This window comes from Pteropus medius, unplaced genomic scaffold (genome assembly GCF_902729225.1).
Source record: "Pteropus medius unplaced genomic scaffold, Ma_sr-lr_union100, whole genome shotgun sequence".
NCBI lineage: Eukaryota > Metazoa > Chordata > Mammalia > Chiroptera > Pteropodidae > Pteropus > Pteropus medius.
The window spans coordinates 34107844-34126814 of NW_024354875.1; the positions used below are offsets into that span (position 1 = coordinate 34107844).

Below are 18971 nucleotides of genomic sequence, written 5' to 3' on the forward strand. Positions count from 1 at the left end.
TAAATTGTAGTTAATCGGCGTTCGTTGAAGATTTGAATGAATAGATGTAAAAATGAATCTCAGGAAAAACAATAACTCCATAAAGCATTAGTTAGGTTTTCTCCAATTATCTGCTGCTGTTTTGTTTCAGGGACCTATCGGAAATAGATAGCAAGGGACCTTGAACTTACTAACTTGCTAAGAAGGACAGCAAACAGGAAAAAAGTGGGAGTTCCTCATGACCAAAACACATTTATGTTAATTCCGTGATGGATATTCCAGGTGTTCTGGCAGGCATCTTCCTGGTCAAAGATTTAAGCTAAATTTGAGCTGAGTGTCTAATAATATTCAGACTTGTTTCCCTGAGAATCCTAAGAATTCTGTAATTAAATTTTATCAGACTTCTTTGATGCATTGAAAAAATTTTCTTTTCCTTGAATATGGCCTAGGTTTGATAGCAAAAGGATTAGGAAATGGAATGGAACTAACTTCCATTGAGTGCCTTACATATGCCAGATATTTTGCATATTTATTTATTAAGTTTTCTAATTTTGCAGTTGAGGAAACTAGAGCTTAGGGAACTTAAATAACTTGTCTATGGACTTCACAGGGAGCAAGAGGCAGGGTTGGGATTCATATCAAGTTTTGTGTTTTCAAGGCTTATTCTTTGGTTCTGGAACTTGTCATTTGGCCTTTTCTTTCCAGCAAATGTGAAAGACACGTGAAACAGACTTTAGCTAGAAAAAGGAAGGATTATAAAGAATTGAATGTGGTATGATGAAAAGTCATACTGCTTATCTATAGGTACTATGTGATTTAGGGCCTTAAATTATCCAACTGTAAGGTCATAGGGTGGGTATAGATGACTTCTGAGCAACCGCATGGCCCAATCTGCCAAGGCAACTATTATTAGACCCCCTTCTACTCTTAAAAGTGTTCCACTGTGGGTTATAAATTCTAAGACTGCCCAATACGTAAGGTACTTTCCAGGTCTTAATTTCTCTTATTTCAAATTGAATCTAATAATTTCTTTGATGACTGAAGCAACATGAATTTTCATTTCTCAGGCCTGTGAGGTGTACGGAACTGACAGTATGTGAGGTGACCTTTGTCTAGAGGCTGCATTTCTGGTAGGGATATTTTTTCTGCTGCTCCCCCTTTTCTTTTAAAAGTACACCAGTAAATTCCCTTCTAGTCAATTTGGTTCCAGTTAATGAGAGATCATTATATAAATATTTGTTTCCAGTTCATACTAATAGTGACTGTCACTTACTGAGTGCCTAGAATAAGTCAGGTTAAGCGCTGAGTGCATTATCTCATTTAATGCACTTATCAATGCTATAAGATAGCTCACTGTCTACCTAAGGAAACTGAGGCTCATAGAAGTGACTTGCAAGTAACAGATGGAGTCAGGTCTTCTTAATCTCTTAAGTATTATGCTATATTGAGGTGTGTATACAGGCATGCACACACACACAAACACAGAGCAGATAATTTTAGAAATTAGCAGGCCTCCTAAATTTCCATTGGCCTTTCTTTTATCACTGTCAATGCTAGTCTTTGTAATTTCATCTCCCATTGCTTCCACCACCCACCTTTACCTTAGAGTAGAAGCATCGGCCTGAAGACAACGGATTTTGACTAAGAGACAGATTCTCAGGAAAAACAAACAAGGTATTAGAAAGTAGATGTGATGAACATTTACTTTTGTATTCAAACCTTCTTCTTCTTTTTGGGAATGTCTTTTTTAACCAAAGTATAACACAGAAAACAGACATTTGCTTTTTCATTTATATTTATATAGACAACACAAATAAAAACCACCAGTTAACACTCATATCATTCTGCTTTTATTTATTGTCTGGCTAAATTACAAAGACGCAGATGTCTTGGATAGTTCCTATGCTACCATTTAAACTATCCTGGTGACATTGATACCAAAATGTGCATGTTTACATAGTGCAGTGGAATGAAAAACACTTTTCTTCCTTTATAGTCCCTGGCTATAAACAGGGAGAAATTAATTTCATGCCAAAATTTTTTGGGCACTTTAACAATCATCCCGTTTCTGCTACTAAGATAACAAAATGGGTATTACAAGTTAAAATATAAAGGCCTACCAGTTTTTACAAATATGTAAATAATCTGCTACTTAGACATAAAAAGTCAAATTCTTTCAAATCACAAAGTAAGGCACCATTGGATTAAACATTTTTCTCAGCTTTTACTAAATAAAATGCATAGCGAAATAAATACTGAACACTGAATTTTAATACTGTAATACATTTCAATATAAAATGATATGTGAATGTTAAAATACTGTGTTGCATCTGGAATACATTTATCTGGAAATTTTATGGGAAAAAAACACATGTAAGCTCTGATTTCAGGGAAGGAAATACTCATTTTTGTGATTTGCCATAGTTGAAGATCTTAGCATAGAACTTATTCAAAGTTTTGTATGCAACTGGGTTGCTAACTTTCAAAGCAAGGGTATAATAGGTGTATTAATGAAACATTCACTTAAAAACACATTCTAACACATCTCTGTCCTGGGTGAATAGCAACTTTGAGCTGTGACCCTGTTTCAGACTTTAGGACGGTACCTGCAAAGTTAGAATATACAAGAAAATTGGCCATTCTTACTTCCTCTCACAAAATTCGGACCCGCTTTTTTGGGGTCAGACTTTTCTCTGCAGTATTTGCTAGGAAGGGCTCTTTTCTGAAGTCTGTCATTAGGCTTTCTCATAGGGATTTTAATCGACTTGATATATGGTCAAAGGATCCAAAATAAAATGTTGTTGTTATATTGTCAAAATACTGCAGATAAAATTTTTTTTTGGAAAATACCTTGCCAAGCTTGTTATACCTTTATGTTTCTTGATTCTCTTTGGATAAAGGGCCCTAAGTGACTGAAAGACAAATGAATGGTAGAGGAGAGGGGGAAAAAACCCAAGTTCTCTAATGTACTAAGCCCAGGACTTTGGCAAGGAAAGTTATAAAAATGCAATACATTCTGATGGGTAACAGCATAATTTATTAGATATCCCATTTATTAGAACTCTAAGTTCTTTTGCTTTTATATAAATGAAACGATTATTTACTCTATAAATAGGAATGTTTCTTTCAAAAATTTCTTTGGATTGATTTCTTGTTAGCGTCTCCCAGTAAAACATGAACAATACGTTGAAGCCATGACACAAAGTTTAGGTAGATATACATATACATATGTGGCCGTGTGCTTTTAAAAAATAAGTAATGGTAATTTAAAAAAATAATCAACTGTATAAAACATCTAAATGGAAATATTTTTCATCCAACTCTATAGCTAGATTTAAGTCCCAGTAAAGTCTGTAAACACAATTATACAAAAAAAGGCAAGGCTGGCTCTTCCCTATGGTTTTTTTCGGTAGATTTATTTGCATAGATCCAAGGCGAATGATTCTCTTGGGTAGATTAAAAAAACAAATTCCCTCCAATTGCAGTAGCAATCTCTTCCTCTCAACCTCATAAGCATCAGGGTTAAATTTTTAGAGTTTTGCCCATCAACCCAAATCTGGTCCTTCCTTTCTTCAGCGTTTCTGATTTGCTATCTTTCTCTGACTTTCCCTCCACTACAGAGCCTATGAGCCTCCCTGCCCTGAGGAGCAAGCTGGGCAGGAGAGAAATGAAGCTGCCTCAGATGCACAAGGCAGGAGTCAACCAACAGATAAGCTCCAGCCAGCTGGTTCTGGGCCCGGAAGCCACGACAGGCTTTCAGTTTCTTTCCAATGGCTTTATTCCACGTGACTGTAAACCCTATTAGATCAATTTCTGACCTTGGTGTTACCTCTTGAATTGCTAAAGCTCATCTTGCATTTTTTGTTTTTTTTTAAACAAGAGGTTTTTGCACTTGCCTCTGTCTTCTATACCTGTACTGTCCAATATAGTAGCCACCAGCCACATGTGGCTATTGAGCCCTTCAAATGTGACTATTCCAAATAGAGATGTGCTTTAAGTGTAAAACACAAGCATATTAATGTGGCTACTAGAAATATTTAAGTTGTATATATGGCTCATATTATGTTTCTATTGGAGAGTGTGTCTTAGAGCCTACTTCAGACTGCCAAAGACTGTAATCTATAACCACAAAAATTTCATGTGAGCCCTTGCTCAGCAACTATCGTAGGTGGTCTGTGGTTCATGGAAACAGACAGGAGGCCAAGCATGCAAAAAAGGCATGGAAGCAAGCAGCTTTCAGGGACTAATATTATCTGTAGCAAATAAGCAGTGAATGTTTGAATTTGGTTGGTTGAAAGCTGGGACACAATTCATCTCTGCCTACTTGCCATAAAAGCCAACTGACTCCCAAGCAGAAAACACTGGTGGGCTATAAGCTGAAGCAAGCAATAACTTTGAGAGTATATACAATATAAAAAGCTAGGTGCATTTCTCTAGTGGATTCCCACCCTGCACACACATACTCCCACCTCACCATCCCTTCTTCCCTACTGCCACTATGAAGGGGACAAGGGAAGACAAGGGGAGGAGGGTGTGCAACTCTTGACAACAACAACAGAAGTAGCTCTTGGGCTTGGGTGGAGAAGAGCAGGCAAGGATCACCTCGGGATGGGAGGAAGGGGTGGAGCCCCCCTTTCTCTTCGGTTGGATCCACCTTGATGAAAAAATAGACAAAATGTAAATTTTGGTTAGAAAACTTATATTCTCACTGTAGACACTCAAGGATGTTTGCAAAGGTACCCAATATCTCACCACCTATGACCAGAGCTAAAAATAACTGGCACCTGTTGATGAGAAGTGAGAAGTAAAGGGAAGAAGCAAGCAAGGGTCTAAACAAATGCCATTAGAGGATGACCCACCTCTGGCTACTGATTACTTGCACAAAGTTAAAAACGTTAAAAAAAATGCTTTTCTTCTCATCACAAACATAGCATGTGTTTATTATTGGTTTAGAAAATATAGGTGAGTAAGAAAACAAAATAGAAAATTCACCCATGCTAGCATCACTCAGAGATAACCAAACATTATTTGTATATTTTCCATTTGTTTTCTATATATAAACAGTTCCCTTTTGTCTTCCAAAAGATTGGATTATATATTGTCAGTATGAACATCTTTCAAAGTAATTACTTTTTACAAATATAATTATTGATGACACGCTGCATTCTCTTATATAGGTATACTCCAGTTTATTTATCTAATCCCCTTTTCTTGGGCATTTAGGTATTTTCTAATTTCTAAACAATGCAGTTTCGATAGTAGCCCTCCTAATGGGTGTGAAGTGGTATTTTATTGTAGTTTTATTTGTATTTCCCTTATGATTAGTGATGTTGAGCTTTTCATGTGCTTATTGACCATCTGTATATCTTCTTCAGAGAAATGTCTATTTAAGTATTCAACCTATTTTTAGAATTGTTTTTGTTGTTGTTGTTAAATTGTGGGACTTCTTTATATATATACTGGATATTAATTCTTTATCACATATATGATTTGCAAGTATTTTATCCCATTTCAGGGGTTGCCTTTTCACTCTGTTGATAGTGTTCTTTTAAAAACTATGCATATTTATGAGCTATAGTGCACTGTAATCAGGTTTAAAATCCATTCACAATGGACTTGCCCCATACACATTTTCCTGAGGCTCTTATAGTTGTTGGGCATGGAACCAGGTGCTCAGATGCTGTGAGCAAGTCTACCAGGGGCACATATCAATTGAGTAGGTCTGCTATGGCCACTGCTCTGAGACTCAGGCAGGCTTTCACCAATAGATACCTCAGTAGGCATCTCGACAGCGAAATTCATTGCCCACTTAGAGATTTCAGAGATAGAACAAAGTTTTTGAGCAAGGTATCAGAGAAAACACTGGCAGTCCATTACTTTTCTTCTTCCTCTTGCCATCCCAACCAAGTCTTTTCTTGGGCTGGCATCTGAGGAAAGACTATTCTGGATATAAACCAATCATCTGTCATGGGACCTTGACCACCAGTGACATACCACAAGTGGTTAGCAAAACAAGGGCTGGCCTGTGCAAAACTATAATTAGGTGCCACTGCTCAGAGCTATCTGGGTATCCTACCAGGCTGTGGGTCTTGGAGGCCAAGGCAACTACAGGAGCAGAATAAAACCACTTGATAGTATTTTATTTATTTTTTTAGAGATGATACATTATCATTATAAAACATTAAACATGCACTAAGCTAGAAATATTTAAAGTAAATCTACAAAAAACATTGGCGGGGGTTGGGGGACAGTGGAAATTAATTCACCAATGAAAGAAATAGTTTTAAATGTCTACCATGTTTCAAGCTCTGTAACACTGGAGGAAGATGCAATAATGAGCAAGGCATAGCTTCAGTCCTCAAGTTTTGTATAGTCTTAAAAACAGGAAGGCCGGGGAAAAAATGTGTTCTGCTATTAAACTAAAAATCTAGAGGGGATAGGGAGGATGGTTCTGTTACTAATTTAAATATTTAGATGATATTTAAGTTAGATTAAGAATACTTATAAAAAATCAGGAAAAAAATATTTAAAGTTTACGTGAACAACTCCTTAAAGTGAATTCATTTATTAGTGCCCAAGAAAGAAGAAAAACAGGCTGTACTCTTAGTAGAGAGAAGCCCCTCTTATGATGTAAACACACACACACACACACACACACACACACACACGCTTCAAAGATATTTGTCCCATGTGAAGACTTATTTTTCACCAAAAATTTCAACCACCAACTCACAGATGATAATTGTATTATAGTTATACCTATAATGTTGGGCACGTAGCATTCCACATAAATGAGTTTTCCTAGGAATTATTTCCTTTCAACCAGCAATATTGTTTACTTCTATCATTTGTTCATGGAAATTTTCCTAAAATATTTTCTAATTCTTTGAGTTCTTCAATAGAGGCACAAAGCACAACTTAGCATGTCCTTAATAGCCCAACAAAAACACCTAGTATGGTCCAGTTCTCTAAGATAATATGACTCCGTGTCCCTATCTCTTCCTTGGACCTGACACTGCCATCTATCACTTCTCCCTGAAGTCAGTGATTTTGCTTCTAACCAACCTTAACTTCAGCTGATATTAATCTGCTCTAAGGCTGGGAACCAACTAAAAATTAAGAGCTATGTGTTAAAAATGAGTCAGTAGGCTCTGAGTATGTATAAGGAGTTCTGCTAGGGAGTATGGACAAGGCTAGAGACATTGTGACAGTTATTTGACATACCCTTTATCGACATATTTCTGGTTTGGGAGTATGGTTCTGAAGCTAAAGATAGTACAAGTCTGAGACTCTCAGTTCTATACACTTATTGTTGTGAAATATTAGTTTTTCTATTTCCTCTTCTTGTTCACATTTTTTCTCGATGGGGAAAAGTGATTCACTTCTTTATGGTAGCATTACATATATTAGCAAAAAAACAGAAACAGGGAGCATTTGAGATCATGCTTCCTGGCATACGTCATCAATTTGGTTCAAATAAATTCATAAAAAAAGAAAACAAACAAACCAGAAACAATATAAATTAAATGTCCAATAATGGTAAATAAAATTATTATATGCTGACTTGATAGAATCCTGTATAATGAAAAACGATGTGATAAAATAGGGAAGCGTTTACTAAGCGATAGTATATAAGCCCCACCACCAAAAAACTGTACTCTATAATTATAACCATATAAATTAATCAGAATTAGATGGATAAAAATTAGAAGAGAACCAGGTAAAATGAAAATCTGTTAAGTGGAGATTATGGGTATACTTAAAATTTTCATGTAATGCTTTGTAAAGCTATAATGCATTTAAAAGATCAAAGCAGTTACAATGAATTTTTGTCATAATTAATAAGACATTTTGCCCGTCTCACAACTAGTAGGAATAGAAGACGGCTATATTTGTGCCATCTCAGGGACATCAAAATGGGGGACGATTGTCTAAACAGCAAAATAATAAAATGTAATCTATTAGCAACCCAAAAGTATTCTGAGCTATAATGACACATTAAAATAATCGTTTCTCATCTGGATAGCTCCATTTTCCACATTGTGTGTAGAAGGAGAGTTTACCAGAATTTAGATGGCTCCAAATCCAGAAGTGGTTTCTCTCCACTCCAGGCAAGAGGCCTGGATTTCCTATCCAACCCTCGGTTGTATATAATAACCCAAGCTATTCAAGTAGGAAGCTGCCAATAGTCCTTGCAGAAATACTCACTCCGGCTTTCATTTCTTGCCAGTTTACTGGGATAACTTTTGGTCGTTGGCACATATGGCTCTGGAGGTGGCAAATCAGAAATTGGATGGAAGTAGAATCTGCTTTCCCACTCATCTGAGGGAGAGAAACAAACAGTATCTTCAGTAACAGACAATCTGCTGTGAAGACTTATGTAATGAAAGGCACAGAATGAAATTTAGAGAGAACTGAAGAGATCGCATCTAGTTTTATATCTACGGGTTTAGAGAAAAGCTGGAGGTGCCATAGATGTCACTGATTAGCACATCAATAAAATATACTGGTCTGCAGATCAAACCAATGATAGATCCAAGTGATTTTAACTAGAGTGACTAAGACCCAGCCAGTCCCTCTCTGGAGCTGGGGGCTAAGGTTTGGGGCACCTTTCTTAATTACTCCTCCCACCAGTGGAAGGAATAACTGGGACCCTCTGATAAGAAGCAGAGGTAAGCTGCTTAATATTTGTAGGCCATCGGGCCTCTCACTACAGCAAACTGTTTAGAAAGGTAAGTAAAGTAGTAAGGAGGTAAGCTATAAGAATGGTTCTTTTCAGAATTTTGGAATCTCTGGAAAGTTAACTGAAATGAGACTCTAACAAGGAACAGAGAAACGTGATCTGCCTTTTTGGAAAGTGGAGGAGGGGGATTACTGTTTTTAATTTGAAATCATGGTGGGCCCTAAAATAGTTAGTTAGATTACAGCAGTGCAGTGTGATAACAATGAGGGTCATACAACCAAGAAATGTTAATGCAAACACAAATAAACACAAACAAATTTTCCATTCAACTGCTGCCTTATAGGAGTTGAATGGGAAATTTGACCCATTCCAAGGAGTTCTGACCACGACTCACCTTCACAAGAGGAGTCTTGGAAGCCGTTTCTAATTGAAGTTGATGGTGGAGGTGGGGGAGGTGCCCCAGTGCCAAGCCTGTCGGGAGGAAGGGGAGGCCGGGGCCCACTCCTGGGGGTGTCTATTCCACTCCTGGATGGCAACTGCGGGGTGGCAGGGAGGGCCCGAGACGTGCTGCCATTTCTGCTTATGGGAGGAGGCGGTGGGAGAGGGCCTGGAGCAGAAGAAAAGATGACCTTTAGTGCAGTAACTTACAACTTGCATTACTATTATCATGATCATCCTCAGGGTGCAATTACCGAGCATGCACCTGCTGGATACATGCTCTTTTACTAGAGAACACAGAGAAATGGTGGAGACTTCCTGGGAGATTTAGCCAAGAAAGGAGTAGGCACATATAGACCCAGAAAGGCACATATGTATACATGGCTGTGAAATGAGTTCATATTGGGAACAAAATGGCTGTTTTGGCTTTGAGTTAGTATCTAGATTGGAGATGATACAGTTAACTTGAGAACAGGTGATAATGTGTTTATACCGACAACCATATACATGCTTAAACACATTTTAAAATCCTTTTAAGTAGCTATTGAACTAATTATTGTGATATAACAATTATTAAATAAACGTTTTAAAAAAGAATTTAAAAATAAAATAGTTATGAAGTTATTTTAGATCTTCAGAGGGATTAAGTTCTTTAAATGCACAGTATTATTGCTAATCACACAAGCATGTTTCTGTGATGCATACGCTCTGTTTCCAGGCAGAAGTACGATCAGGAAATTAAATTAGTCATCCTGAGAGTAGCAGAAGTTCCTTCCTGGTTCTTCCTCTTTTGGGAGGCAGATTAACATAGGGAGTGACAAACAGCTGATCAATGTCAAGGCTATAAATGCAAGTGCAGGCTCCTGACCCTGAGCAGGATGCTTACCCTACGGAACCTAATGTCCTACCTACAAAGGAGCACCGGTCATCTTTCTTACAGCACTGTTGCCAGAAATAACTACTGAAAAGGCAAATAAAAAGTACTATGTAAGTATTTGAAACCATTTTTTAAAAATGCAGGAATATGTATAATCAGAAAATTTTAAGTTCCTAGAAAATAATTCAAAGTAAATTCTTTTTGATAATACAAAGGAACTTATCTTGCTTTTCCCAGCCTTCAAATGCAGGGGCTATTTGGGTCATGAGTAAATTTAAAAATAAAAAGAAAGAAAAAAAAAGAACTTGAGCATTTCGCCTGTAAACCAAAATGGACTTAGTCATTATTCCTGATCTTCAGCAGTGTGCTCTACTTGCCAGATGCTGTCATTTTATGTAACACAATGTCTTATGATGCTATAAATATAAATATCTCTTGTTCACTACAAATTCAGAATCCAACTAGAGGACCTTAAAGAGAATGACCCACCCATCACAGGTATCCCTTCCTGGAAGTCTGGACTCGGACACTTGATGGAGGTGGGAGGCATGCCCTGCCCTGGCTGGTCTCCCAAAGAGTCTTCAGTGCCTCACCGAGTAGGGCTTATTTACTGCCCCATCTGCTTGTCATTGCTGGAGTCCCAGTCAGTAAGAGTAGATTTATTGTGGAGAAAAGTATCTCACATGTTATGGGCTTAACTTCACTGGTACTACCACCACATAATTGTCACTCAATGTAAACTAAACTTCCAGTATTTACGGGGCCTGGTAACTTGATCGACTTACTACCTCTCTCTTTATCTCTCTCTCTTTTAAAGTAAATGTTCATGTTCCTACTTCTCCAACCTGTCCAGCTCCAAACCTGGACAAGTACAATAGAAAAGAAAACAGATTTCTATTTCCCACTGGCAGCATAATAATAAAAATGATCATTTATGCCGTGAAATAAGATAACCACTAGGTACACTTATCTCATTCTTACAACAGCCTTGGGAGGTGTAGGGACAGCAGATGAGGCCTCAGAGGTGTTGGAAAGTTAAAAAGCCCAAATCAGGAAGCTAATGAGAGGAAGAACCAGGATTTGACTACAAATCTGGTAAATGTGAAAGCCCACCCCCCTAACAATGAAGCCAAGCCATCTCTCAAAACACAGGTGGCCCTTGATATCCTCCCATGTGTTTCTTGTGGGACTCTAACCTAGTAGGAATTTTCTAGAGGCCAATTTGGCAATGCCTATGACATCTATAGTTTACTACGCACACTCAATGACCTAGAAATTCCATTCGTAGGAATTCATCCAAAAGAAATACACAGAGATGTGCACAAATATTTAGCTACCAGAATGTATTCCTGCATTATCTGCAATAGCAAAATCTGGAGAAGGCCTGTATGACCAAGTAAGGCATTAAATAATCAAGGTACTTTGGCAGGACTTTAATAGCATACAGTCATTAAAAGTTAGGTTGTGTCATATCAGAAAATGTTAATGAGATATTAAATGAAAAGCAAATTACCACACAATATATGTAATGTGATACAAATTTTGTAACCATGCATATATATGCATTTTAAAAAGATTAAAAGGATATGTAAAAAATGTTATCAATGATTATTTCTGGATGGATAGCGGTGGTAGGGTGATTTTTATTTTCTTCATACTTTTCTGCATTTTCTATAATAACAGGTATGACATATAATTGAAAGGAACAACAAGTATTATGATTATATGTCACTGCCTATCCTATTTTGGGGGAGATTTAATGTGCTGATTCATCCATTTGGTGGAGCCATGCAAATAGCTCCTCATCCACTTGAGGACAAAATCCATAGCTGATTGAATAAAAAGAAAACACTGTATTTCATTCATCTGACTACTTGTTCTTGTTCGTTCACTGAAGAATACTGAATGAAATACCAGAATGTCTAGGGATTGGATCGAATCGACTAGCTAACTTTTTATCCATGTAGCCCAATCTCTGTGGCGGAGAGGTTCGAAGGCATGGTTCTCAGATTTTGCTGCACATCACAATCACTGGAATATTATAACCCTAGTATCCCGATTGCTTTGTCTGCAACCCAGACCCGTGAAACCAGAAACCCCGGAGAAGGGACGCAGGCATGGTGGTTTTTAAAGCTCCCCTGGTGATTCTACAATGTGGTCAAGTTTGAGAACCACTGGTTGAAAGAATGGTATTAGGTTCCTGGGGTCACAGGGTCAAAGGTCAGTTAGCTTCTCATAGAGAAAAACATGCCCCATTTCCAAATATCTTGTAAGATAAGGTTAAATTTAAAAAGTAGATAGTTCCTCTGAATCCATCAATAACCAACATAAAACAGAAAGGAGCCTATTATAATTAGTGGAGAGAGTACAAACCCTGGGGAATCCTCACATTTCATTTCATCCTCTGAAAAGTTCTTCCCTTAGGTTCAGGTTTCTCAGCCCCGGCTGGGAACGCAAATGCGCTTCAGCAGGTCTTTCAATCCATGAAAATTCTGAGTTTGTGCTTAGGAGCATTTTTATGAAGCGAGAGCCTAGACCTTTATCTGATTCCCATGGAATCTATGTGCCAGAGACGTTAACAAACAGCAAAATGGACTCTAAAATTTGTCTTTAATGAGCGGAAAGTGGCCTCTGAGCTTGACAGATGAAGAGAGAAGTACGGACATTAGCTCTTAAATAACTGCCCTTCTTGTGGAAATAATAGGGCCCTCCTGCAGGAGATGGGAATTTATTTCCCCAATTAAGACATCAAATCACTTTAGGGAGTCAGGGTAGTAGAATGGGGAGATGGAAGATGAAAGTTCTAGCCTCTTCTTTATTAACTAGCTTGTGATCATTTAACTTTACTGATTACTCAGTCTCCTCATCTCTAAAACAGAAATATCAGTCCCACTTTCCCCAGAGGTTTACAGGAGGTCAAGATGAAATCACACAGCCCTACGTGTCACTTAACAGATGAAAACAGTCTGAGAGTTCACTTAAGCTTCTTGTTGGAGTCTATTCAAGTATAGGATTATTAGTGACATTTGGCAGGCTGGGTGGGTTTCAGGGAGACAACTCACCGCATGTCTTGCCATACCTGATCTGCCTGGTGGGTCCCTCACTGGAGGAGGGGGTCTCTCACTGGGCGGGGGAGGAAGAGGACCCGAACGTCCAGGCGAAGGTAAGGGAGGTGCCGATGATGACGTGAGGGACAGATTCCGCTGTGGGAGCCTTGGGATTTCGTCACTGCCGCTGGAACCAGGAGGCATGGGGGGAGGGCCGGGCCTGCTGGGTGGTGGTGGCGGAGGTGGCGCCTGCGACGAGGAGGAAGGCCGCGGGGTGGAAGGCACTGGTGGCTTGCTGTTCTGCGGGGGCGGCGGTGGGACCGCGTCCCTGTGGATGGAGGCCCTGTTGCCCACTGGAGGAGGTGGCGGAGGAGGTTTGTCATCCAAGGCCCTGCTCGGGGTAGGGGGCAGGGGAGGCCTGTTGGAGAAGGGCGAGTTGGAGCCTGAGGGGCTCTGACGGATAGAGCCTCCTCCAAAAGCAGCACCTCGGTTTCCGGGAAAAGGGGGAGGGATCGGCCCAGGGCTGGGCTGCCTGGGGGCCCCGGGCACTGGTGGGGACCCCCGGTTGTGCAGACTTGATTGAATGGGTCTCGGCGTATTAGGTACTGGAGGGGGAACGTTATCAGGCTTTGAGCCCACGTCGGGCCTCGGGGGAGGCATTCGGTTCTTCTGAGGCTCTGGGGGTCCACTTCTGTGGCCCGAGGAAGGCACAGGGAACCTCCCCAGGCCGCTTGAGGGTGAGAAAGGTTTGGCAGATATAGATCTTCCTCCTGGTGGCAAAATCGGGGGTCGGCTTCCTCCAGAATCTGAAGAACAGGGGAAAAAAAATCAGAGAGAAAATTAGAAACTTTAAAAGTAACCAGAGAACTGGAATATACTCCCAACTACTGGAAGTCCTTTCCTAGGTGTTATAAAATATAGGTAACTATTACTTATATAAAAAGCAAATTACCAAACAATGTGGTCTTTTCTGGAGGAAGAGAAAGGAAGAGATCACAGTTCTCTGTTTACCTTCTAGTGTGAGGTTCTACAACCTGTCAGCTTTCAGAAGGATTCTGAAAAGGTCTCTCGTCATTATGTATGGACGAGGACCAGGATGAAGCTGGTAAGAGTTCTGGAGAGATCCCTATTCATTATGAGAGGACAAGAAGAGGACAGTTGTGGCACATGAGATTTCTGCTCATGATTTTCTTTTCTCCCCATCACCATTCTGGTCCCCTCGCCTTTGTTCCTCTTAGGCTTAAAAAATAATTTAGCTATTTTAGGTGACGAAATTAGTTATCCCAATATAAAACTCCATATGGGAGGGCTCACCTAGTCTTTTTGAAGAGAAATTCTCAAGAGAAGGTGCAAATATATAATGGAAGAGTCATGATTGCAAAAAGAAGGAACTAAGAACAGAAAAAGGAACCGTTGAAGTTTAATTGAAAGAGTCGATACCAGTGGATCATCTTAATCTGCAAAGAAGTAAGCAACTACACAACTTTGTTCCTACTGGGTCAATTTCCACTTCAGTATTGGCAGGACAGGACAACCCTATTACATAATTAATATTAAACTGCTTTGGTTCAACAAATGACTAAAGGGAGAACCAAAGCTATAGAAAAATTTAAACTACCACCCCAGAATCTCTTGGAACCCAAGGTAATTGTCAAAAAATGGTTAGCCTGAAAACTTCTACCACTTCATCATGAGCTAATTAATATACCAAATATTTATTGAGCACTTGCTATATGCCAGATATTATTCTAGATGCTAGAGACAGAGGAGTAAACGAAATAGAAAATATCTTCTCTCTTATAGTTTACATTCTTGTGGGGGAGATAAATAAACCAGCAAACACATATTTGCAGACAGTTATAAGTACTAAAAGAAACTAAAATAGGCTGATGAGATAAAGACTGCATGGAGAGGCTAGGATAGATGGGTGCCTGGGGATGGCTCTTTTAAGGACGTGATGTCTGAGCTGAGGCTAGCCCTGGAAAGATGAGGAAGAGCAGGGCTTTGGGCAGAGGACCAGTAGATGCAAAGGCCCTGTGGTGGGAATGAGTTTCAAGTGAAAAAACCGAGGCCCTGTGCCTGAGACACAGTGAGCATGGAGAAAAAAGATCCCTAAGAAATAGAGTTTGAGTGACCATCAGGGGCCAGGTCATAAAGAGCCTCGTAGGCCAGAAGGGGTTCAACTTTTATCCAAGATACAATGACAGACATTCAGATGGATTTAAACAGTGAAATAACATGAACTCTAGAGACGATGTTTTATTTTGACGTTAGTACTAGAAAAAAAGCTGTATTTTCTTTGACAGTGTGGTCTATTTCTATGCCACCAACACTTGTAATCCATTATATCTTCCAAGTTCAGATGAAAGCTTCAGTTACTACATTACATGGATAGGATCCATTATGTGGATAGTATACTATAAACATATGTACTTTGGTATACCATTTTGTGTACTAACCTAAAGTCCATCTTCATTTTATTATTTTACTTCCACTTGTCTTTTGCCTTAGATCCTTCACTTTTTATTAAATGTATGCATTTGTCAGCTGCCTCAAATCCCTTTGTTGGGTTTTGAATAAGTAAATTTAAATTTAAGTGCACGTCTAGCAAGATGGACTCTCATTATTCTTTTTTTAAATTTTGACCATCCAAGGCTAAAATAGTCAGCTAATCCTGAGGATTCAGTGACTACATCAATGTGAGAATTTCACGCTTTTCCCAGCAGACATTTTAAAAGATCACAGAATTAGAAATAAAATTCTTCTAACACAATAAACATGGAAAAAAGAGACAGTTTTATGATACAATTTCTTGAGCTTCTGCTAAGGAGAGAACCTTATACACTCCGTAAGGTTTTTTATTTAGACATGACCAGGAGCAATTTTCTTCTCTGCCATCAGATTCACAGACAATCCTGTAGGCCTCATTTCCTTGGCTCCCTGCAGAGAATACTTAGAATCACTGGCCCTTAAATGCCAATGTCTGTCATGCAAAACACTTTTTAAATTTAGTGAGATATGTAATTATATTCCATAGGACATGCTCCATAGTGTGTTTGAAAAGTGGCTCACAAGTATGTGCTATCCTAGACAGCTGGGTCAGGTTACCTCACAAAGAAAGCTGAATTTCCAGGTCACCAGGCACAGTTTCCAGAGTTGGCAAGTTCCATTTGCTCCTTCCTTTTCTTCCCAATCTAGATCACCCTTTACAAGTTACCCCAAGGACATTGGACAATATGTAACAGCTCGATAGAGTTATCTGATGCTGATTTAGAAAAAAAAAAATGATGCTAAATAGAGTCTCTTACAAAAGAATGTTAACAGTTCAAGCAATCTAAACTGTTTTCAAGGGCACACCACGACAAGCCTCCAAACCACCAAGCTCTGCCTTGTCTTCAGTTACTAAGAGAGAAAGAAACTCTCCTTACCACCATCCCTGTTGGCTGTGGATCTCAGCTTCGGCATTCCAGCCTGGAACAGTCCTCCCAAGCCGGGTGGTCCACCACCTCCAAGCACCACCACGCTGCCTGTGCCCTGCCCTGCACCACCACCACATACCTCCCTCCATGGAATCCTGCATGCCTCCACCAAAGCCACCACCACCACCACCACCAGCTCCTTTAGGTTCTGCAGGGGAAGAAAACATAATCTTTTCACATGTATGAAAACACCACCAGAGTATTCCACCAGCCCCGGCCCAAGAAAACAATAACGATAAAAGCTGGGCCTATAGTGGACAACTGGGATTTCATTAAAACGCAGGATTTTAAGGATTCACTCAACAGTAGTCTTAATATTTTAAAAATTCTTTGCAATCTGAAACAGTACAAAGATTTTGTTTTATTTTGCATTTATTTCCAAAATAGTGAATGCAGACAGTTATAAGTACTGAAAGAAACTAAAACAGGCTGATGAGATAAAGAGTGCATGGAAAGGCTAGGATAGATCGGTGCCTGGGGATGGCTCTTTTAAGGACGTGATGTCTGAGCTGAGGCTAGCCATGGAAAGAAACAAAAAAAACCCAAAAACAAAAAAGAAAGGAAGAAGAGAGAAAATTATTACGAAGTATCCTATCTAACCTTCAGGGTTATTTCCCATGTCTTTGAGCTATTTTACAACAACCCTGTAAGTTGTAGAAAATTGATAACAATGCAAATGACATTTGTCCATAGAAATGCAAATTGGTTGTGATCAGTGGAATGCAACTGATTATTGACCCATTTTGCTCCTCTCTATAAATTCATTTCAGCATTTATCAGCCTATATATGTGTGAAACTTTGAATAATTCTCCTTTGAACATCACATTCCATTGATTAATGGGTTAAAGAAAATCTTCGATATATGTTCGCTTTATATCTATATGAGAGTCAATGATTATACCTCTTTAAAAAATTGTCTATTAACAATTTATTAGTGTAAATATGTTTCATGAGCTTAAGCATTGTTTAAAGTTCTACCCCCAGAAAACCTTGTTGAGTTTTTGATGAGTATTACATGAGACCTACAAATTAATTCAGGAGAACTGACACTTTATAATATTTAGACTTTAAGGAAACATGGCATATTTTCCCATGTCTTCTGATTTATTCTGTAAAGTTTTGTATTTTTCACGATATGAGTTACACATGTTTTTTGTTAGGGTTACTTCGAATACATTTTTATTTGGTGAAATTGTGATGGAGATGTTTTTCCTACTGAATTTTATGATTGGTTTATTACTGACATCAGGAATTTCATTTGATATCTAATAAAATATTTTGCTATATTTTCTAAATTAAAATCTACAAAAAATTTGTTATCTTGGATTTTCTAGTAGATATAATGGTTTGTAAATAATAAAGGTTTGCCCCCTCTTTTCTATAGTTGTATCTTATCTTATTTCTGTTTTATATAAGTAATAACTTTGATGACTGAACTTCCATGACAATGTGAATTATTTTTTTGAGTTCATTTATTTATTTTTTATGGTGACATTGGTTAACAAAATCCAATAAGATACAATATAAATTATTAATGTTGCTAAAGAAAAACATTTTGTCTTTTATGAGAATGCCTCTACTGTTTCAAAATTATATACTATTGGTTTGAAATAATTTTTTCTTCATTCTAAATGTTCGTAGTCAGCAAGGATCCTCCTATTTTAGTTTTTTAAGACTTTCTTATGACATGAAATTTAATCAAATGTCAGTTCAGGATCTACTGAAATGATTATGTGGTTTTCCTTATTTGATATGGTAAGTTTATAGACTTTCTAATATTAAATATGAGATAAATCCTGATCTTGGTAAATTACTCTTTTAATATACTTACTGAATTATTATTATTTTTTGATGTTTTAGTATTCTCTCATCTATGATCATAAATGATCGATCTATAGTATGATTTCTTACTGACATTTTGGGTCAGATAATTCTTGGTTGTGGGCGGCTGTCTTATTCTCTGTAGAATGTGTACAGCATCCCCGGCCTCTACCTACTAGATGGAACCCCTCCCTCACCAAGTTGTGACACCTAAAAATGCCCCGGACATTGCCACATGTCCCCTGGGACTCTGATATACAAGCTTTCTTTTTGTGCATATGCTGCCTTTGTTGAATTTTGACATTAGGATCATGCCAGACTGATTATACCTATCGGATAGCTTTCCGTCTCTTCCTATGTTTGGGAATGAATGACTTACACAGCACTGGAATTAGCTCGCTCTTAAAATCTGAAAGAATTTACTAGTAAAATCATCTGGCCCTAAAGTTTTCTAGAGAGAAAGTAATTCGATAAAGTTTTCAGCTTTTTCCTTGCTCAACGGGGCTTCATGAGTGAATTTTGATACATTTATGCTTTTCTTAGAAAATTAATTTCTTTAAGATTTCAAATGATATAGCATATGACGTCATTGTAGCGTCCTTAATTTTAGAACATCTGTTTTGAATCTCTATCTGCTTTCTGGGTT

General features: G+C 38.4%; 1 protein-coding gene across 1 annotated transcript in view; it reads right to left on the reverse strand.

Moving 5' to 3' along the window:
* Positions 1-1806: 1806 nt before the first annotated feature.
* Positions 1807-18971, reverse strand: part of WIPF1 (WAS/WASL interacting protein family member 1) — a 108277-nt gene continuing 91112 nt past the window's right edge. The window contains 6 exon segments of the mRNA XM_039855827.1: positions 1807-4633; positions 8188-8301; positions 9057-9269; positions 13057-13830; positions 16453-16577; positions 16579-16651. Of these exon segments, the coding sequence (XP_039711761.1) occupies positions 4578-4633; positions 8188-8301; positions 9057-9269; positions 13057-13830; positions 16453-16577; positions 16579-16651 (1355 nt within the window). The 3' untranslated portion in view covers positions 1807-4577.